General features: G+C 43.0%; 1 protein-coding gene and 1 long non-coding RNA gene across 3 annotated transcripts in view; one reads left to right on the forward strand and one right to left on the reverse strand.

Annotated features, from left to right (window-relative positions):
• Window positions 1–721: 721 nt before the first annotated feature.
• Window positions 722–22579, reverse strand: part of TULP4 (TUB like protein 4) — a 137868-nt gene continuing 116010 nt past the window's right edge. For both annotated transcript variants that reach the window (XM_068151149.1, XM_068151139.1), the window contains exons 8-15: window positions 19428–19652; window positions 17223–17457; window positions 16595–16739; window positions 15058–15202; window positions 13717–13810; window positions 12067–12210; window positions 6539–9129; window positions 722–4855 (exon numbers count right to left, since the gene is read on the reverse strand). In XM_068151149.1, the coding sequence (XP_068007250.1) occupies window positions 4739–4855; window positions 6539–9129; window positions 12067–12210; window positions 13717–13810; window positions 15058–15202; window positions 16595–16739; window positions 17223–17457; window positions 19428–19652 (3696 nt within the window). In that variant the 3' untranslated portion in view covers window positions 722–4738. The remainder of the gene's footprint in view (window positions 4856–6538; window positions 9130–12066; window positions 12211–13716; window positions 13811–15057; window positions 15203–16594; window positions 16740–17222; window positions 17458–19427; window positions 19653–22579) is intronic.
• Window positions 9308–17462, forward strand: LOC137447548 (uncharacterized). Its single transcript, XR_010988885.1, has 3 exons — window positions 9308–9580; window positions 12005–12114; window positions 17244–17462. It is a non-coding gene; the product is annotated as an uncharacterized lncRNA (long non-coding RNA).

A 22579-nucleotide genomic window follows, 5' to 3' on the forward strand; every position in this document is an offset into this window, starting at 1 on the left:
CTCCTTCTCAGTTACTTAGGGTGTTGCAGAAACATGATACTCTCATTGTTTCAAACTAAAATTTGCCACTGCGTGTATGGTGCACTTCATACCAGAGTTTAAGCATAATTTTTTAGCCTCTCTTAGGAGCTGTATTTCATGGATATTAGCTGTGGTTTTCCAATAGAATCAGGCTTCCTGTTGCATTCCTTTGCAACCCCAGCAGAGCAGATTCTGACTTCAATTGGCCACCATGGCCACTGGCTGGCACTGGGGATTTCTCTGCCCAAAGCTATTAGAGCCAACTCCATGGCAGCTTCACACTGCTCTTGGAGCAGACCCAGAAGGATGAGTGGAGTAAAGCCTGCTCCACCAGCTCTCTGATGGAGCATCCTGAAGAAGCAAAGCTGCTGCAGGCAGTGCCAGGGCTCAGATCCATCAGCTCTGTATGGTGCTAGCAAGGATATCCAAAGCACTATGGCTGTGTTGGAATCAGATGAGCCCTGCTCATTGAAGTGTTATTAGTCTGAGAAGAAAAAAAGCCAGCATTCATTGCTACACTTGTTGTACCTCAGCTAGCTTAGTCCATGTTTGTATCTCTGCATGGCACTGAATGATGCCACTGCCAACCCCCAATAAACTATGCAATGAACTGCTTATAAACTGAGCCTCTATCATTATACCCTCTTTTATCATGTAACCTAATATTTCATACCTCAAGAAAAAGCACTGCACTAAGGAGGACAGCAAATCAAGCCTTTTATTTTCAAAACTACTCCCAAGTGAAATGTACAGTTAGATAAAAAGGAGGAAAACAGTGGAGAAAGACAGATTTCTGCAGGTCCCAATGAAGTCATCTATGCTCTTTGTAGTCTACAGAGTCCTCCATAGCAAATTCACTGCTCAGCTGCCAAAAAAGTATTTTTGCCTGCCTGCATTAAGAAATTTTGCACACTATCCAGCAAAACCAGGTCTTCCTAGATGCAATTTTAACTTACTGCAGCAAAACATACTGCTAGCAAACAATTAATTACAAAGATGCTCTTTAAATATAAATAAGAAAATGTGTATAACTCACTGATACATACTAACAGTCCCTAAATCACTTATTATACAACATAAATAATTTGTCTTTGGACAGTAACAGGAAATCTGCATTAAATTATCTTTAAAAAAACACTCAAAACTCCATTAAAAAAAACACAAAACCCAACAAAGAAAACAACCCAAACCAAAACACAACCCCCCACAAACTCAACAGAAAAAAAACCAACCCAAAAAAAACAAACCATAAAACCCCTAGACTGTCACAATTATTGCACAACTGAGAATAAAACAAAATGAAGCTTTGGAAGAAAGCATACTTAAGTACTGGAAATTACTGTGTGTAAAAAAAAAGAACTAGATATTTCTGAACACTTTGCTCCATTCTTCCTAGAAGAACTTTGTTATCTACAGAAACCTGTTTAGTATTTACTAGAGATACGTAAAACATAACAGCTCTCTTTTGGCTGATTGCAATAGCAAACTTCAGGATTTAAGTGGCTGTTTTGAGGGGGCTTCTATTTGTTTCCTCTATATTGCATCTCAATAAAAAACCAAAACAACTGTCACTTTCACTGTTATTTGTGTAGTTTAGGATGCAGTTGCACACTCAGCCATTTACGTAATTCCCATTCTTTTAACTGCAATTCTATGTATTTAAGAGAATTTTCTTTCACAAATACTGGATATTGTCTATGCCATTCAAATCCTCAGTTAAAGGGACTGCTGAATTATTGTTCATCCTCATCCTATATAATTTCCTTACAAGTAAATGGAAAAGCTGTTGGAAATTGCATTTATTTTCCTCATTTTTTGACAATTATCCTTGCCCTTTGCTGGGGCAGAAACCAGCTCTCTTTTTATGCCAAGGCTCTTTGTAAGTGCCATTGGAAGGGCACAATGAAACAAATTATTAACACTGCTACTTGTTCTATCAGGTTTCATTTCCTGGTTCTCCATTAACATAAAACTGGTAACTGGGGAAAACTGACAATGAACCAAATTAAGAGGAATAGTGTTCCCTGGAAAATTAAAGTAACTGCACACAAAAGTCTTTCTACTTAAGACTCTTTTAAGAAAAAGTATTCATGTTGTTTCCATGTACTAACAATTTTGGCTTAAAACTACAGGTGATGACTCTTCCAGTTAAAGATTTCTAACATGTGACTGAGTGGCCCTTCTCTCAGCAACCAAGTGAGCCACGGCATGCTTCTTCTCACACAATGTTCACTGTGTGCTTGTTATACTCTAATGTGGGTATGACTGCTGAGCTGCTGAGCAGAGACCTTAGGGCAGGTGAGGACTCTAATCAGCCAGTTTTCCTCCTTGTGTATTGGAATCAGTGGACTGAGAATTCAGCTTACTGTCTGTACAGTGTATAACCAAAGACAGACAAAGGAATTAATAGTGCTTCCTCCACAAAAATCCAAGGTAAACACTTCCATTGATTTTAAAATGACCAGAACCAAATCCACTTTGGTTCCTTAGTTCCACAAACATTACACATACAGGCACCCAAACTGCTGAATAAATCATACATGTGAGAAAGAACACAAATGGGCCCAGAGAACCAATGGAAACAACATTAATTAAAGCAAACAATTATCTGCTAGATAGCAAAGGGAATGTTGTCTGATCACTCCCACATGCAACCAGAAGTTGCTGAGCTTTGGGATAATATAGGCATGGGTACCACCTACTTCTGTTTTCTTCCTTCCTACCTCTGCTTCTTCTCTCCAAGAAAACCACCTTGCAGATGGTATGTCCCAGACTTACCCTGTGGGACATTACTCATGCATGATCTGTCTTGTCATCTCCCTTGACAATTCTCTGAAACTCCCCTCTGACTGGCATTACTCCCTCTGTGCTGTACAGCTCTAGAACCACCTCCAGAGCAGAATTTACAAGCTCACTGCATGTTGACTAACTTCTACTACAGCAGGGTCTTATGTGATATAGCCCTCTAGAATGAATCAAATGCAACACACATCTGCCTTACCATGAGAATTTAAGAAAAGCTAGGGGAGAATATCACACCTACTCAAGTTGTACTGAATTTTTCAAGTAAGAAGTTAAACTGTGGATGAAAGACAAAGACAAAGCAGCCATTGTCACCTCAAACAATGTATCTTTCTCATTGTACCTTTCACTTCAGAAGTATAACTCCTGAAGGAACTTTCCAGTTATGTTTTGTAATGCAATGCCAGCTAATTACATGAATAGTTCTGGGGTTTGTATATTACTGAGGAAACTAGTTCCACATCAAAATATACTCTGCATCAAAATGCAGGCAAGGATGAAAGAGAGAAAACAAATAAATATGTGCACAGCACACAGACTCTTCTGTGCAAACAACCCCGAAATACTCAACAGGTCTGCATGTCCACCAGAGACAACTGCAGGGAGCTATGCTACAGTTACTAAGCCTTCCACTGCAACACTCCACGTGTTGGGTTCCCTGCTCTTAGCTGAGCTATTCTCAAACCAGAGTCACAAAAACTACTCATGTGGCAAGGTGATAGAAGGGAGGATTCTGTCCCATTTTTCCTTTCTCTTTCAACTCATTTGATCTCCAGCCAGCCATGTTGTTGTTTCCCGTAATGAAATTGCTTTCCTGATGAAATTGCTTCTTACATTGACTTGCTACACTTCAATCTCCTTCCTAAGTCAAGAACTGATACACTATTGTAGAATTTGATTCATACTGATTGCTAAGACTGAATACACTGGGCCCTCCCATTTGCTTGAAATACTTCATCTATAAAGTGTAAACACATTTAAAGGAGGAGCACGTACAGGCAACAGCCTCAGAGGTACATCTGGTCACACTGTACCTCTCCCAACTACAGGACAGGTCAGAGAATACTGCTGATCAGCATAAGCCAAGAAGCAATGCTCATTAGTATTTCTTTGCCTATTTTCTGTCACCTGCTGAAAGATGTCTGTCCCCAAACCTGGCACACAAACTGAGCAGACATAACTTCTTTGACACAGTGGCTTTTCAAACCACCTACTCGTAACAACTCTCTCTCTTCTGAATGGCACATCGTTATTTATAAATTAAATATTGACCTACATAAACCTTCTTGGAACTTGTGGTGCTCAGTTATTATCAGAGATCAGAGAAGAAACATGTGTCTTCAAGTATTATAGCTGCTGTTTGTTTGGTTTTTTTTTTGCTGCTATCACTGATGTAGTAGTAGTAGAGGAGGAGGAAAGGAGTAGTCGTAGTACAAACTGGACCAGAAAAAAGTGTATGTTCCCTGTTTTAAAAAGAACAGCATGATATAAGGCAGTCTATCAAAAAGAGCAGTCTTTTTTAATCCCCCAATGAGCTTACATCAGCTACTGTAGCAAACACGGCAGAACCACCACAACAAGCCAAAAGTCACACTTCTCCACGTAACACTGAATGGCTCTCAATCCTTTGCTCTTTCTGAGATCCAGCACAATGCTTAAAAACAAAAAAACCCCAAACACCTGAAAACAAACAGATGAACAAACAAAAAAACCAAAACAGAAACCAGCCCCCCACCCTCCACCCCATGACTGATTAGAGTTAATGCCCTTCTGTCGGGCACCAAGAGACTTTTCCAGTTTTACTGCCTTCTTTGCTCCCAGGCACCTCTGCAGACCTAAAGCAGGCTGCCTCGACATTTTCTGGTCTGGACTTTATGAGAAGGTTAAAATTTTCCACTCTCCAGTCTCTGCTTGTTCATTTGAGGCGCTGAGTCACATTAGCCAGAGCAACAGCAAAGGCTTGCACTGCAGAAAATGGATACTGAAAGTCCAAAATATAAGCATTGCCATCAATCCTTCCAAACTGCATCACCTGGGAAGCCGGAGAGGGAGAGAAGGGAAAAGAGAACAAGGTCAGAAAAGGGGAACCATAGAAAGGAAGCAGAGAAGAATAAAAGTGAAATGGGTTTTTTTTGCTCCTTGTACAAACACCTCACCTCCTGAGCTATTATAAATGGGGCTACTCACAGAAAGGGGTGTGATACCAAAGAAGACTAAGAGCACTGTATTACTGGTCTGTAGAGAGTATTTGACTGCAATATTTCATTCTGTAAGCAGAGCTTTAAAATATGCTAGACTATATGTAGCACTGGTGTAAGTGCACTGCAACCGATTATTTAGGCACATGGGTTACACCATGCTTCTGGCAGGTAGAGAGATCCTGTCCTCAGCTCATCAGGAAAATGGATTTTGTTTTCAAAGGAGCTTTCAGGGAAGAGGAATAATCAATATCCTAACTCCAGCACTTCATAGTTGGTAAGACCTATGTTCTTAGTAATTCTGTTTTCCTTGGCATAAACTTTACCAGCACATAATTACACTGAGAATGAATTATCAAAGGGGCAGTGGGAGATGTTTGAAATGTAAAGCAAGGCTAGTCAGGGTGTTCATTGTTCTTCCACGAGGAATGTCTCAAGTTTGGGCTATTATTACTGCTTCTTCATTCTTTTCATCATAAGCTCAGGTTTGCCCCGCAGTGAAGATCCTCAAGCTAGAATGGAGGCTGTGGAAATTGAGTCAGGCTTTATTCTTCCACCAACAAAACCTGTAGCCAGGTGACTTTGCACAGCTGCCACAGGCATGTATCTGCAGCCATTTAAGTGAAGAAGAAAGGGGTATAAATGGTTCTGATCACTGCCTTTTTAAGAAGCTCTTGTTGCAAAAAACCCAAGGGATTACCACTGGTCATACGTGTGGGATATTTAAGATGTCTGTCTTCCAGGTAAAGTCAGAAGGAATTCAGAGCCTTGATGCCTTTAATAAATCAAAAGTGACTTACAGAGCTGGCACAGCTGGACAAGGAGGTAAATGTGTGTCTCCTGAAACTCAGTCCAGTGCCCTGCTGAACAGTACAACCTTATAGCCTGGGTTTGGTGTCCCACTTGAGCCAAGGTGAGAGAACCTGAAACTAAATGTCTTGACTTTTTGAACTACTCACAGACCACTCTAGCCAGGGGCAGTTCAGAAGCAGCCCAGAAGCACTTTGTTCTGAGAAGAGCGAGTGTCTCCCTCCTTTAGCATTAAGAGCCAACTCCAGAGGCCTGGTAACCCACAAAGGGAAATCTTGCCACAAAGGGAACCTAACTGCCTGTCCATCATCTCTGCCATAGCAATCTGTTGGCTGACTAACCTCTGTGAGCATTGCAAGTAGTCAGCTGCCATCCACAACCAGAGAGCAAATGCAGCTACCACTGGGATGATCTGTTGTGTTCACCACAAAACCCACCTACCTTCAGCAGTAAGAGCCAGTGAGACTAAAGGAGGGCCTCATTCCCATGTCCAAATGCAGTAAGACCAAATATACTCTGTACATTTAATTCACAACTTCATGCACTTCACCTTCCATTCTGAATCAACCATATGGCAAAGCTTTTTTTCACAGAACAGCTAGGAAGGGTGGGAGGCCCTCGGCTGTATGAGAGGCAGAGCCTATTTCTGCCACAACTTTCCCATGCCCTGGCTCCCACCCTGGCCTGTATGTGCCACCCCCTCCTACCTGTCGCCCTTCCAGCTCAATCTGGAAGTTTTTTGCTGATTCCTGGGTCACTCGCCCACCGAAGTCCAGCTGGTAGACTTGTGTAGCCTCGTTCCACAGTGGCTGCTTGTTAGCCATCACATACACAAAGCCCTGGCTCCCCAGCCTCCCATCCTCCTTCTCACTGGCCTTCCGGCACTTGAATTCATCCAGCTCACTGGCTGTCCTCAAACTCCTTTTGGTTTTCCAACCCTTTTTGCTGCCCTGGCTCTGGTTCATCAGTTCATCCCCACTGATAAAAAGCTCTGGCTCGCTCTCTGAACTGTCCTGAAACTCGTTGGTTTTGTTTAGCTTCTTGGACTTCAGCTGGTCTTTCTGGCTCTTGACCTTCTTCTTTTCTCTCCCCAGCCGAGGGCTGGCTATCAGGGAATTGAAGTCAGTCAGCGTCCTTGCTTCCTTTTTGACCTTGCCCTCAGTGATAGCCTGCACGTTTCCTTCCTCAGCTCGACTGTCTAGGCGCTTCCGGCTCTTCTTGCCAAATTTGTCTGTCCTTTGGGGAACAGGGCTTTCTGTCAAGGACAGCACCTCCTGAAAGGTGTCTGCCGTCTCCACCATTACCTCTGAGCCCACGTGACCCTGCAGCTCTGCTGGAGGGGTAGACATCACTGGCTTCTCCACCACGAGGAGTGGCTTGGGGGGCAAGGTGCCCTGGGGGTTCTGTACGGGTGGACAGGTGCTGTAGGAGCTCCATGGGTGCAAGGCGATCGGTGGCAGCTGTAAACTAGAGCAGGCGCTACTTCCTGGATACATGGGCGGCAAAGGGCAATAGGAGAGGTTGGATGGATAACCTGGCTGAAGCACGACTGTGGGCTCCTGCTGTGCAAACTGTGTCGGGGCCAGAGCTTCTTTGGGGGAGCAGGGGGGCTGCATTCCTGGAAGGGGAGGGGCACTGTAGTTTCCTGGGTAAGGTACTCCAACTCCGTAATTTGTCTGGAAAGTGGCAGTGGGACTGGTTGGAGATTTTGGAGACACAAATGGCACTCGAGACATATCCAGATGTTGCGCTTGACCAATGATGAGAGGAGTAGGTTTTAGAGGGTTTGGCACTGAGCTCTGAGATGTTCTTTCCTGAGGAACCCATATCTCTTCGCTCACTACAGGGTCCCACTGGTAAGGTGGTGGTCGTTTTACAGTGAGGGCAGCCTCTGTCAAGGACACAGGTACATGCCGTAGTGATTTCTCCACTGGGCAGTGCTGAGAAAGGGCCTCGTCCTCTGTGAAGGCAGAGTTGATATAATCTACTCGGTCACGGGAATTGTCGGGCGGGCTCAGCAAGCTGTAGGATGACTGGGAAGCCAGAGGTGAAGTACTGACAGAGTGAGCGATGACAGAGCTGTGCTGGGAGCCACTACCCGTGCTCAGATCAGGTCTCATGCCACCAATACTGGAACTGCTGCTACTAGCATTGGCACCAGTGATGCTGCCCACACCACCAGTGGTCACGTTGCTGCTGCTGCCACTACCACTACTGCTGCATTGGCTGCAGGTATAGAGGGCAGTGGGTACTCTCTGCTGGTACTGTGCTGTCACTGTGCTGCTCTTGGGTTTTGGGGGAAGTTGCAATGTGGCTCTCTGACCATCCACCAGCTGAGCCATCTTCAGGGCTGCCTCCCTGCTGTTTCTGCGCAGAGTTGCATGAATGATACTGCTGTCCAGCCTCTGCGTGATGTTTCTGCCCTGCGACAGCTGGCTGGCAATGTCTGGGTAGGGAGGCGGGTCCCCAGTTGGGATGGAATAACGGGGGACCGTGAGCCGGTTTAGGGTGGCACTGGCACAGGGCTGCTGCATCTTCTTCTCAGCAGCAGTGATGCGCAGGGTAGCGGAGCTACCAGGCCCCGGCAGGGTATAGGTGCTCTGGGCGCAGAGCATCCTGGTGCGAGGCCGGCACACCTCCTCTACGTTCCCGCTGCTGTCGAACGTTGTTATCCGCTCATACCCCAGGGGTGTCTGGTAGTGACCTGCTGAGTAGAGGGAGAACTCTCCCTTTTTCAGGCAGAGGTCGAGGGGGGGCTGTGGGAGGCCGGGTGGGGGCTGTAGGGTGGTGGTTGGCGCGGCAGGGATGGTACCAGGGTAGGGTGGCGGGGGGTTCAACTTGTTGAGCGGCAGCTCCTGAGCGGCCCCAAAGACGACGGCGTCCCCTTCCAGCAGCTGTGGCGCCGGCCGCGGGGCCTGGGCCTTGGCCTTGGGTGGGGGCTCGTGCTCACGGTCGCTGTGGTCCCGCAGGTCAGCCAGGGCGATGGCAGAGGGTGCAGGGGGCGGCGGGGCAAGGGGCGCTGGGGTGGGGCGGCCCAGCTCCCCGCCAACTAGCGCCCCTGCCCCGGGGCTGGGAAAGCGACCCGGCGCACCCGGGAACGGCCCCGCGCCTTCACCGCCCACTTCCGCCGGCGGATTGGCCAGCACGTCCAGCTGCACGTTCTGATTGGCCAGCAGCGACTGCACCAGGCCGATGCTCTGCGTGGGCGACATGGCCTGGGCTGAGCTGTGGATGGGAGCGATAGGGATGTTGACGGTGCACGGTGGGCTGCTGGCGGGGGCACCGGGAGCGCCGGGCACTGCAATAAACAACACAGTGTGTCACCCACTGCCCCAGCCTCCTCAGCCCCAGGATCCCCTCACACCCCATAGGGCTGCCAGCCTTTGCTAACATTAACAAGCAGTTGGGTAACAAGCACTAAAATAGGGAATGTTCCTGAAGTAATGTTTCACAGATTTTTGGGGTTTCTCCAGGACTTGTGGAAGACATGTGGGTTGCTAAAAATGCTTAACAGGAAAATTTCTTTGCAGCATTGACAGAAATTTCAGAAACTGGGGGAAACTGTTTTTTAAAGACAGTTGAAAGAAAAAAACACTGCATGTCTTCTGCACTTTCTCATTCCACTTAACCTTTGATTTTTTTAAACTAAAGTACCTGCTCTATTTCTGTTCTTGCTCAAGTGGTCTGCGGTGATTGGATGGACTGCTATGAGACCCCAAAAGCAGTGGATCAAACCTTAGTTATAACAGGTAAGTCAGTCTGTCCCCACTGATTCCTATTGTAGCAGCTGGTGATTAACTTCTCAGGAGCGATACTTCTGAGATAAAGTATAGAGCTCACTTTCAGTCTACACTGTGATTGCCACAGACTTTCACAGAGCAAGAAATTTACCTGGTAGGTCTAAATTACCATTCACGTAGCCAATTTTAACTACTGCTACTGAAATCCATGGAAAGTTTTGCTAAATCAGGACTCACTAGTTTTCAGGGAATTTTCTTGACAATGAATAAACAAGGGAAAGGAAAATCCACTCACAGACCTGTGGCTGCTGCCACATTTTCCTTGGCCTTAGTCCAAGGACCACTAACATAGAATCACAGAATGGTCTGGGCCTGAAGTGACCCCCAAAGGTCATCTAGTCTCACCTCCCTGCAGTCAGCAGGGACATCCTCATCTAGACCAGACCGCCCAGAGCCCTGTCAAGCCTCACCTTGAATATCTCCAGGGAAGAGACCTCAACCACCTCCCTGGGCAACCTGTTCCAGTGTTCCACCACCCTCATAGTAAATAACTTGTTCCTGATATCCAACCTAAATCTGCCTTTCTCTAGATTGAAGTCTTTGCCCCTCATCCTATCATTACAGGCCTTTGTAAACAGTGTCTCTCCATCCTTCTTGTAGGCCTCCCTTCAGGTACTGGAAGGCCACTATTAGGTCTCCCTGAAGTCTCCTTTCCAGGCTGAAGAACCCCAGCTACCTCAGCCTGTCCTTGTAGCAGAGGTACTCCAAACCCCCAATCGTTTTTGTGGCCCTCCTCTGGACCCTCTCCATCAGGTCCATGTCCTTCCTGTATTGAGGCCTCCAGACCTGTACATAGTACTCCAAGTGAGGTCTCACCAGAGTAAAGTGGCAGAATCATCTCTCTGGATCTGCTGGCAACGCATCTTTTGATGCAGCCCAGGATGTGTTTGGCCTTCTGGGCTGCAAGCACACACTGCCTGCTCATGTCCAGCTTCTCATCCATTAGCATCCCCAAATCCTTTTCCACAGGGCTGCTTTCTAGCACTTCATCCCCCAGTCTGTACTGATAGCGAGGATTGTTCTCGCTTCTAGGCTTCCTCTAGGGCTGCTGCTCCCTGATGGTGAGGTATAAAAAAGCCTCTGCTGGCCCAGGATGACTCCCAGTAGAGTGAGTCAGGTATCACTATGCCCTGATGAACATAGCTTCCAGACAAAGATTAATTGCTTCTCAAGCCTGCCCTGATCTGATAGCAGTTATAAGCTTTGATTTGGAAGGTTGTTGTCAAAAAGGGAAAAGGGAAAGGGAAAAAAAAAAGAAAGAAAAAGAAAAAAGATAAAAGAAAAATGAAAAGAAAAAAGAAAGCAAAACCAAACCAAACAGCCCCACAAAACACCAAAAAAACCTCCAATCCAAACCAAACCAAACAAACCAGAAACAAAGAAAAAAAAACCCATGCAAACAAAAAACCAGCCCCCTTCCCCCCTGAAACTCAACAACAAAACCCCACAAACCCAAACCACAAAAAGCAAGGAAAAAACCTCTACAAACGAAAACCCAAAAAACTCACTGAAGTACAGCCTGAGCATAGCTGGTTACAAAGCACCCAGTAACTCAAAAAGAACCTTTGGTGCTTTCATTGATCTGAAATAATGGGGAGTATTTCCATTTATGTCAACAGACTCTAGCACAACCCTTTAATTGCTCTGCAGTGCTCACACTCCTTCCTTAAATGGTACTGGCATGATGGCCACTCCTGTAGTTCCAAACACCCGTAACCTTGCAGCAGGAATCCTTCAATAATGTGAAAATTCTGAAAATGTATTAATTAATTTTCTTATTATCTGCTAATTGTATCAAGATTAATTTTTTTTCCTTTAGATTGGAGGAATCCTGTGTACAGTCCTTTTATCTAACACATTCACATCACCTGCTGGTTCCCTGCACTGCTTGAATCTTCTGCTACCTTACATCTCAGCGAAATGCAAAATTTGTCCTGATCCCCCTTGTTTTTAGACTACTTTACTATTCTAGCCTCTCTGTAGAACTTGGTATTGATAAAAATCCAAGTAAACATTTATCATTTCTCAAAGGGCAACTGAGTTTTCCAGGAAGCTGCCCTTTAACCCAAGCTCCCGTCAGCAGGTTGTGCTTTGCTGCTGTCTGGTCATGAGAACAGCTCTTTTGGGTTGCCTACACATTACAATTCTGTCCCACAAAGATGCAGAATGCAAAGCTTTGGTCTACAGAGAATTCTTAGCAAACTGAACAGAAGATGATTAATTTTCCAATGAAACTGAATCTCAGCAGCTCTATACAGATTGTACTTTCCACATATTTTAGAAATCAAAGTCTGTAATACATATGAGCCTTATTCTAATTCAGTTCTAAGAGACACCATCAGACTAAGGGATTTTGATTTGTGTGTTTTTCAGATCAAGCTGGTGGCACAGATGATCTTAATCCGGAACAGGGCAGACCTCCAGCTCCTCCTTACCTGGTAAATCATCTTCATCTTCACTGAAAACATTTGGATTAAAGACGGGTAGGTTAATGTAGTCCATTGAAATCTTCCGTACTTCTGGGAGATATATTGTCATCTGCCTGGGCTGCAGATGCAGTAAACTGGTTTTATATATTACTGGAGAAAGAGTGTAACAAGAAATAATTAAAAAATTGTTGCACAAAGAGCATCTCAAAGCAGACAGAAGGGCTATAACTATTCTTATTTCATGTACTGATGATCAAATGCATGTATGGGCCATTCTTAGACAAGTCTGTATAAGCAGAACAAAAGAAATTATTACTTTTAGACATTTTTCTTCAAATAGGAGCAGCATCTCTGTAGTTAAATAATCTGTAGAAACAACAAATTACTTCATCTTGTATTCACATCTGGTTTTATGGAAGGAAAAGTTTATTCTATTCTATTATTCTATACTCTTGGAACTCTTCACCACAAGATATTACCAACTTATATGAGTTTAGGGGAAAACTGGAGAGCTCTCAGTAAGGAAATCTGTTGAGGGTTACTATATACAATGAACCTCCTGCTGGCTCAGGAAGGCCCTGGGACCCAAACCATTGGAGACTGGGAGAACATCTGAAGGAATTACCACTATGCACTTAATCCACACTTAAATTCTTCCTTGCTTATCTGTCAAAGACAAAGAGAGAACTAGAATGGCTTCTGGCCTGACCCAGTAAAGATTCTTACGCTATCTTTGGACAGTAACTGCAAATGCAGATGTCAGAAAGTTGTGGCTGAAATAAACCTAAAGGTTTCCCTAACAGTTCATTAAGGAGAAGGTGTTACTGCCCTTAGTAGCAGCATTGGTTGTCCCGGGGGTGACTGAGAGGACAACCTTTGCCTGGAGGCTGAGCCAGAGAAAATCCTCTCACCAGTAGCTGGGCTGATATAGCTACAAAAAAGTATCAATTTTAACTAATTCTGCATCCAGTGCATCACTATGTAGTCCTGACCTAACTATACAATGCAACACAGGAAGAGAAATGCTTCCAAAGTGCTCATAAAAATCCTGTATTGCATTAGTATTGCAATGCAGGACTCAGCTCTCCTAGGTGGTACCCTGCTCTTTACTTAACCACCTTCCTTTCAACAAGTAGAATTTGCCTAGCTGGGAAAAGGTCAAGAGAACAGACAACTGCTATCAATTTAGTGATGATCCAGCAAGACAGCCATATGATAAGGCGATGCACTTACTTGAAGAGTCTTGAGCATGAGGCTGTAAGAGCTTTTTTAACATTACTTTGGTATAATAAGTAGCTAAATGACTATAAAACTTGGACTTTTAGAAATATTTGTATTACAGTAACTTAAACCCCATGCATTTTATAGCCTTCTTGCAAAAAATTTTCTCTATTTTTTCCAAATAAACTGTAAAAATAAAGGTTTGAGCCTGACTGTTACTTAACCATTTTATTACAACTGAAACTTTCAATATTTTTTTGATCATCTTATTAATGTATTTTTAGCTTTGAATCTCTTTCAGTTACAGTGACCTTTGTAAAATATAATCCCTACTGCCTTCAGAAAATAAGTGCTTTGTTAATTAAGCCTTTTGCTCACTTAAAAAGAATCTTAGGAAGAGTTTGACATGCAAAAAGATCAATAGTTTACTTTTACCTGCACCAAGGTTAGTTGGTAGGAAAGCAGCCAAACCCACAATTTTAAATTTGGTTCCCCAGATATTAGATGTGACCTGAGCAAGGTAGTTGTGCTGCAAAGCAAAAACAAGATTATTTTCACCTAATAACACCTGTATCAAGCACTAATAATGAAAACAAACAAACTGCAGTCAAGCTACTGCAAGTGATAACACAACTTCAGCTGCTCATTTTTATTGTATTAAAACAGCCTAATGTGCCTTTGTAGCAACTGTTACATTCAGTCATTGAGAAGTTTCATTTTGACATGTGAACACCATCAGAAATGGTGTACACAACACTCAGATTGGCTGATTAAAGCTGATGAAGAACGTGACAGCTGGTTAGTGAGAATAGGTCTGTTTTCAGATGCTTGCTTCTGCACAACCACCACATGGCTATTCTCTGTTTCAGAAATGTAATACAGCCTGTCCTTTGGTTCTATGCTTATAAATCACTTTATAGAACAATAAATAAGACAGAAATTAAGTTCTTGTAACAACAGACATATTTTTCGTGGAGCTTCTGAAGCACCTTCACAAATCACTGCTTCCATGGTGGGCAAATTATGGGTCTGAAAGACCAAAAATATTCCTCAGGGACCAACGCTGTCAATATCAGGAGCAGGATCTAACCTCTGATCTCCTGCCCTATTCAAAGGACTTTTGGTCCTATCTACCATTGCTGTATAGTTGATCTATAATGTTTCAATATAAAGGAAAAAGTGAATCAACAGAAGAAAAAAAAATCAGCTGAAACAAATCAGAATAAAATTAAAAGAATGCAGGATGGAATTGATAAAACACATAACCCAAAGAGTTCTACAGCCTGCTAAGTGCCATTGACTCACAGGACATGAACACCGTGATGAGCACAAAGTGTTAATTCCTTGCCTTCCTTCCAGTTAAGACAGTTAATTATGAAACAGAGCACACGTGACCCTCTGAAGCAAGCATTTCCTTGTCTCTGTAGTCTCTAGCAAAGCAGAGAACTATGGTGGTATTAAGACAGCTCTGAGAAACTGATGAGGCATCTTCACATACACTTCTAAACAGACAACAACATTGCCTAGAATAAAACCTCTCACAGATTCACACTGACAGAAGTTAGCGGTGCCAGGATGTATCAAACAGCACTTGATATTTCATTGACACTTGCAAGCACTAACACTCAACTGGAAGATGCAATTGTCTAGTTGTTCCATCTAGTCACTGCAATTAAATGAAAAATTTTTATTGGTGATTATTGGCTCTGTACGATAACTCATTGCCACTGGAAGGAAATGCATTGGCCTCAGGTCTGGTAACAATGTCCACAATACCTGAGTAATATCTTCTAAAGGAAACTCCCTTCGGGTTAGGCTTGGCGAACCAATGGAAGGTTTCCTGATTGGTAATCTTGGTGATCTTGATATCTCCTGCGCAGCTCGTGACATCTTGGGAGACTTGCGAGCTTCGATATTGATTCTGCATAGAAGGATTCATTAGAAACTTCAACAGGCATACAAAAATGCACAGAAATCACATCTTTGAATGTAAAGATGCAACAAAGACAAATAGTACGGTGTCCTCTAAGTGACTACTGAAAACTGCAGAGTCTACAGGATGGAGAGTTGTAGGTAAAATTCAAAGATACATAAGGCCTGACACACTTGGAGTGACTTTAACCAGGTGCTTTCTGATTCAGTTAACAAAGCTTACAACAGTTCTGCTAGATAAAATATATCCTCTACTAATCCATGAAAAGGTGCAGGGCTCAGCTATCTCAGCTATGCAGGCTTTGAACAAAGCCTCAAGAAATGGAAACATGACACCTCAGCTGGCAATCTCTCTCTCACTACAGCAAACTAAGGCTCCAGAAGCTTTGTCAGTTCTCTTACTCTAAGCCAAAAGTTATTCCCACCTCCCACTATACAAAAGAGGTCACATACAAGTGATGAAGCACCTGAAAAAGCTCAGTGGTAGAAAAAATAATGACCAAAAGTTTAATTCCAAAAGCATGGTCTTAGAAAACCAGTGATGCAGAATAGTTGATTTTCCTGCACCATTTCAGTTTTAGGCTCAAGAACTGTTGTGTCTTTTGTCGAGTACTACATAAATACCTGCTCACGTATAAAGGGATGCATCTGCTTTGCCTTGTACTAGGACAAGCTCCTAATGCAAGGTCTTTGACAAAGAGTCAGCTGCAGCTCGGAGGCATCAACTCTGTAATGTGAAGCTGGCAGAGAGACATCAGTGCCTATGAGAAGCACCACAGGTGGAGCTCTGTGCAGGTGCAGGGTTCTGTCTATGCACATAATGAATGTAATGGAGCGCTGTCAGGAAAGCAGCCAGATGAATAATAAGCTTTTCAGCCCAATGTTTAGGAGGATCTGTTTGTGGGGGCTTCCCTTGCAAAGCAACCACAGCAGCCCACCTATGCCAGGATCTATGCCACCTATGCATGAACTTATGAATTTGAAAATAGCCCTGAGGAAATAAAAGCTTTAACTAGACCAGGGACCCTGATCATAGAGGAGGTAAAAACACAGATTATCTGAAGGACAAAGTATATCCTACAGCAGCAAAAGTGTACATGTGGCAGAGGCAGTGGTGGGAGAGTTTTCTTTGAGTTTGCTTGAGCAGAAGTGGTGCCATGTTGTTTCTCACTAACTTTTTCCTTAGAAACTTCCCCAAAGTTCACCTCACTATCAATCTTTGAGATTACCCCAGAACTACATACTGTAGAGCACTCCACTCCTCCAGAAGACTCCTATCCACCCAAAGGAATTTGCTGTTAATTTTAAGACAGTGTTTAAAAAAAAAAGAAAAGAAGAAAACCTGGGGGAAGAGAAGAAGAAATATCCAAGAAATTATTACCTGGGGAGTTTGGGTGATTTGCTAGCTCGACTGATTTTGGGAGATTTCTTTGCTGCCCAGTCATCACTCAGTTCTATGTCACTGGAGTCTGAGCAGTTGCAGCTGTCAATCACAGTGGAAATCAAGCTGTTTCCATAGATTTCATCTATCAAGACAGGCCCCAGAAAATGTAAATACTGCTTCAGAAAACTTATATCAATTACAACTATCAGTCATCAGAAACATAAATCCAGTCCCCAGGCAGCAGCCGAGACAAAACTGTGCAGAGAAAATTAATCATTCTTCATCCTGCCCCTAGTGTAAACTCCACATTTCCAATGGTTTGAACTCAAGTGAACACGATTCAGATGGGTGAATAGCATTCAATCAACTACAAAATTGAGACTGAATAATATTTGCTGCTAATTATCAATCTATTCCCCTCTATTCAAAATACCAGAGGTTCCCTGGTGTAATGTTAGAGGCCTGAGCCTAGGCTGTGATAAAAGATTTCTTTTTTTTGCATCAGAAAAACTGTACAAGGTGCCACCTTCCATGCTGCATATACAGATTTTCTTTAGCTCTTTAAGATCTAATATCTGAAGTATTTAAAAATATTTTTTTATGCAGGGCAGCAATCCAATTCTACCTGCTTTTCCATCTGTTTTAGGATCCATGATAACAAATTCCGGCCGCAGCTTGCTGATACGACGTCCTTTCAGGATAGGCACCAGTCCCCCAAGGTATTCAAGGTACAGTGTATAACATGGACCACCGACCTCTGGGTCATCCTCTGTCCGCTTCATCGTGCAGTGAAGCCGTTCATTACCAGCTGTTGGGTAGCTGACAAAATCTCTCATATTGTTTGGATCTGGGATAGGAGGCTTAATAAAATGCAGGAAAGAGAGAGAAAGTTTTCTATGTGTTATTGGTTTAGCTTTGTTGTTTTTTTTCCTGTTGTGACTTAATCCCAACACAACTAACTGCATTTAAACCCAGCTCTAACTTGGCCACATCAAGATTAGTACAGGTTACTGCCTGAGTTATGCAGGACCCACATGCAAAACAGAATGCCTGTTATTATTTAGGTAAAAAGCAGCTCTACACAGAAAACTAGTTACATTAAAAAGGAAAACTTTGCCTGTAGTTAGACAATGAACAGTAGTTAGACAAGTCTCAGCTCTATCACAAACTTCTCTTTTAACTTTATGTGGTCATGTCTAAGCCTTGTAGTATCTTGTCTCTTGCTGGCCATTCAAGTGAACTTGGAATACTCAGGTTCTCATTCCTGGTTAGTATTGGTACAGGCTGCCAACTCTGGAAGAAGCACGTACGTAGATCATTTCCACATACATGACCCATCTTTGCTGAGAGCTGAATACACAGCTCAGGGTGGGTTACTTTGCCCCACTTGCCAGCACACTGTATTAATCCATGAAAATATAGTCCTAAAGAAGTTGGACTGCTTTTGTCTAGGACAACATAGGCTGCATGACACAAATACTACTAATGTGTATAAGTCAACACAGTTCCTTTCCAAATGAAATTGCAAGAAAAAAATAAGTAGGGGGAAAAGGAGCCTCTTTGACTTGGCAGGATGGATGTGGGCTGAGGAGTAATCTATAATGTAGTCCTCAAGCTGGAGTGGGAAGAGGAATATATGCAGGGTATTGGAGGCAAGGCTGACAATGCAGGTGGGAGTATGTGGCTGCCACTGCCCTTCTGATCTTCATCATGGTTCCCAGCCTTGCTATATCAACTGCTGTTTTCATTCCAACACATCCCATCCTGTACTGTCCTGTTCCTAACAGTCAAGAAAGTGCCACTGATGCCCTAGACAGCTGCAGAAATAGAGCTGGGACAATACAGAAAGCATCCTTGGGAGAGCTAGGCATGCTAGAAACAACTGACAATCAATGGTCTGTTACATGCTCTGCATCTTTGGAGACTGAGGAGTTAGGTTACAGCAAGGTATTTATTCTTCTCTGGCACATGAAACATTTCATAGTCACACAAATTGCCCTGATTAGCAGTACTCAAATGGAAGTGTGTTGAATCATTATTTTACAGGCATAGTTTGTTCTCATTTAAGATGGGCCAGCACTGCTGATTTCAAGTTAGTTATTCCAGCTCTGCACTGTTTTAACATGGATCTGTAACTGACTCAAGAAAATGCTGTAACATACACAAAAAATACATAACACAGTAGTACATTTGTGTGTAAGGTATTTACCAGCTATTGCACTGGTTTACAGGATGAAATAAAGAGTTTGAAAATCCTGAGGTGTGACTGAGGGCAAACACAAGAAACTAAGGGATTAAGCAGATAGCACAGGAAGAAGTGCAACATCTAGTTCACTTTTCCATAGCACTTGTTGGAACAGTAAGGTTCAAAGAGCTTTCTGTCAGTAGAATTATTTGGGCAGCCACAGGTCTTAAGTGGCATTTTCTTGGCCATATAAGGACTGAAGTAACAAGCAGGAAGGAAGTAGTTCTATCACTGTAAATCTCTCCTACAAACGTGACACAGTACTATCACCAGCATAAGCTTCTTCAGAAGCCTTTGTGAGTCACCAGCATTATTTCATCTTTGGGATATCCTTGGAAAGGCCATCCCCATGAAATAATGCAGACAAGCATGTGAGAGCATTCTTTTCAGATTTTAATAGGAACCAAATGGATCAGTGGGCTCTTAAAGAGGACAGGAACCATCCCTAAGCAAGCTTCACAATTATAATTGTGTTAATTACAATATCTTGTAACTTATCCATTGTCACTTAGAAGCACCATGGGAAGAAGATCAAGCAACCCTTTCCTCTTCCTCTCACACACACACACATTTCTTTCCTTTTACCTTGATTGTTGGTATAAAGGCAGTGGTGAGGTACGAGCAGAGCCGAGGGGGCAGGGTCAGTTTGCTGATATCCTTGTCATCCCGCAGACAGCTAGCAATGGTCTGCTGGCACAGTAGCTGCAGACTGGAGACCCTGTGCTCAACTCTGACAACGTATAATGCAGGTCCAGAAGCCATCAGCAGGCGTGAATCCCTGTGACCCCAACAGATCGAGATAATGGGGCGCTGCATGAAGAGGAAAAGGACACTGTAAAAGATCCTCTACTTTTTTCCGAGGCAGTTGCACAGCAAAGGGTCACATACATTCAGCATTGATCATGTTACCCTAAGTCTTCCAGAAATTAACAGTGCACACCATTGCCCATAAAAAAGGGAAAAGAATCTGAAATTCTGCAGATAGGATAAGTGACTTTAAAGTGACACAGTCTTAAAAAGCACAATCTTTCGTTGCTGCCTGGATGGAATTTTCAGTTATTCTCACCAACTGGAAACAGCTCATATTTTGCAACTGGAAAGTTGAACCATATGCTGAGAAGTAAACTAGTGGACAAAACTCAGTCAGCTTTCTTGTCTTGCAATGTCTTCTGCTGCACAGTGTTTCTTTTGAACTGTTTGCAGAGGAAGTGAACTGTGAAAGAGCACCAGGAACAAAACAGAGAATGCCCTTGTGTCTTCTGCTTGTCTACACTCAGAAATGTCTCAGCTCATGACAATAAAACCAGAAAGAGACAGGGGTGGCTGGTACTAACTGTCAGAACATGAAGCAGGAGAACAATAAACAATTCAAATGCAGCATGAACAATGTTCATGTGAGAATACTGAGTTGTGCTTGCCAGAAGCTCTCTAAACTGTCCTCTAAACTTCAGTTTTTCATGTAAAGCACCCGTCTGTTGTGATGTCTTACAGTCTTTTCATTATTACTTTTAACCTTCATAAGTGTTAGCTGCATCTATCTATCTCTTGCTTTCTGTTACAAAATATCTGTATTTGCATATACACAGATACCACATGGAATTTCAATAGGGTTGCTGCTATCTCTATACAAATAAACAACATAGAGTAAAGAAACTCTCATTTCACAAAGAATATTATTCAGCGAACAACGAAAGGTTTACTCCTTCCTGTGAAGAGTTCTCTTCTTCTCACAATCTGTGACACTCAAAAATTTAAGCAAACAAGTGAGTGGCTTAGCACACAAATGTTTATTTATTGGATAGTGTTTAATGCCAGAAGTCTAATACCCTAGATACCATAATTCAATAGAACACACTGAGACAGCCCTACCATGAAGTCTCGTATTGCAGCTATCACACCCGAATAGAATAGAACAGACTAGACTAGACTAGAATAAACCGGCTTGGAAAAGACCTTTGAGATCATGGAGTCCAACCTATCATCCAACAACTATACCATGGCACCAAGTGCCCCATGCAGTCTTCTCCTAAACACCTCCAGTGATGGCAACTCCACCACCTGCCTGGGCAGCCCATTCCAATGGCCAATCACCCTTTCTATGAAGAACTTCTTCCTAACATCCAACCTAAACCTCCCCTGGCGCAGCTTGAGACTGTGTCCTCTTGTTCTGGTGCTGGCCACCTGGGAGAAAAGGCCTCTGTTATTCCAAACAGAGCCAGATGAACCCCCTTCTTTCCCCAGCTTATGATTGCATGCAGAGTATAGCAGAGATGCAGATGGCAACAACACAAGAACCTGTGCAATCTTAAACATATTCCCAAGGAAAAGATGTTCTGGAAGCTTTCAAATGCTGGGAGGGACCTCCTGGCAACACAGAACTGTGGAGCTGGGATAGAGTAGAAAGTCAGAAGTTAAAAGACGTTGCCTCACTGCATGATTTCAGCAGTTTCCCAACAGGCAGCCATAGTTCAACCATCTTCTAAACTTCTGAATGTCTGATTCACTTATATTCCATTTATGTATTTTTATGTAAACAATATGTGAGTGGGTGCATGTTTAAATACATCCCCTACACACAATACCTACCAGTGATGTACTGTTTGTAAATCATAACATTTCCACTCCTACACTTGTACATTTAGTCTCCCAACACACCTCATGTTTTAATCTTAATATTTTCAATCTTACCAAAGAGCTCTTGTAGCATAATAGTTTAGTCTCTGCTTACTGATTCACCAGACACACCTTGGGTTCTTTTTCTATGGAGTGGCCATTCCTCCTCAAGCTTAATAGCCAGCAACACTTTATTTACAGTGAAAGGTTAAGATTTAAGATGAGGTTCAGGGAAAATTCGCCTGTCATTACAGACTGGGAGAAATAAACAGCACCCAAATGCCAGTTGTGACCTGACCTTCAAATGTACTGCTCCAGTAATATCTTTCAATAACTACATGTCCCACTCCCACTCCTTCTCTTGAAGGACAAGGGATATGAATCAATTACAGCAGCAAGTCATTTATCAGCTGCCCATGGCTTTTCTTCCACACTACAGTAAGAAGAAACAATTGAACTCCAATGTCCAACACCAAAGTACTGCTCCTCACAAAGCATCCACTTATTCATACTGTTACAGCATAAAAAGGAAAGAAGTTGTTGATACTGATATTGCACCTGGTGGAAAAGGAACAAGCAGATTACATAGCACAGAAGAATCTGCGCTCGCACACTTGGCTTTTTTCTGTTAGGAACAAAGAAATGTAGCTACAAATATAACAGTAACAATAATTTCTAATCTCACTTTGCATATAAAAAAAGAGCAGGTTTTGAAAAAAATCTCAGCACAAACTATAAACACCTGAATGAATTCCAAGGTTTAAATACAAATGTGGGGATACAAAAAAATATCTGGAAAAACCTGTGAACTTCTACACACAGATAGGCTTCAGCTCTGTGACAACTTTATATTAGAAAGAATTGGCTAATGGACAAAGAAGAGATGTTTTATCATGAGAAATATTGACTGAAAACACATCTCGAAAAGGTGGCAAACAAGGAGCTCTTTTGCCATTTTTTTTAGAGTGGCCTTGAATCTCAGCTGCTTTTACTCAAATCTGTACCCCCAGAAGGGATATCAGCTCTTCTTATGAAAGCACATGGGAATTGATATTCCTGCTCAACCTCTGTGGTTACTTCTTATCAGTTGCTCATCTGTCTGTCTTACAGGAGAGATCATAATT

The sequence above is a fragment of the Melanerpes formicivorus genome, unplaced genomic scaffold (genome assembly GCF_026170545.1).
Source record: "Melanerpes formicivorus ecotype bairdi unplaced genomic scaffold, bMelFor1.0.p_v2 SCAF_2, whole genome shotgun sequence".
Classification (NCBI taxonomy): domain Eukaryota; kingdom Metazoa; phylum Chordata; class Aves; order Piciformes; family Picidae; genus Melanerpes; species Melanerpes formicivorus.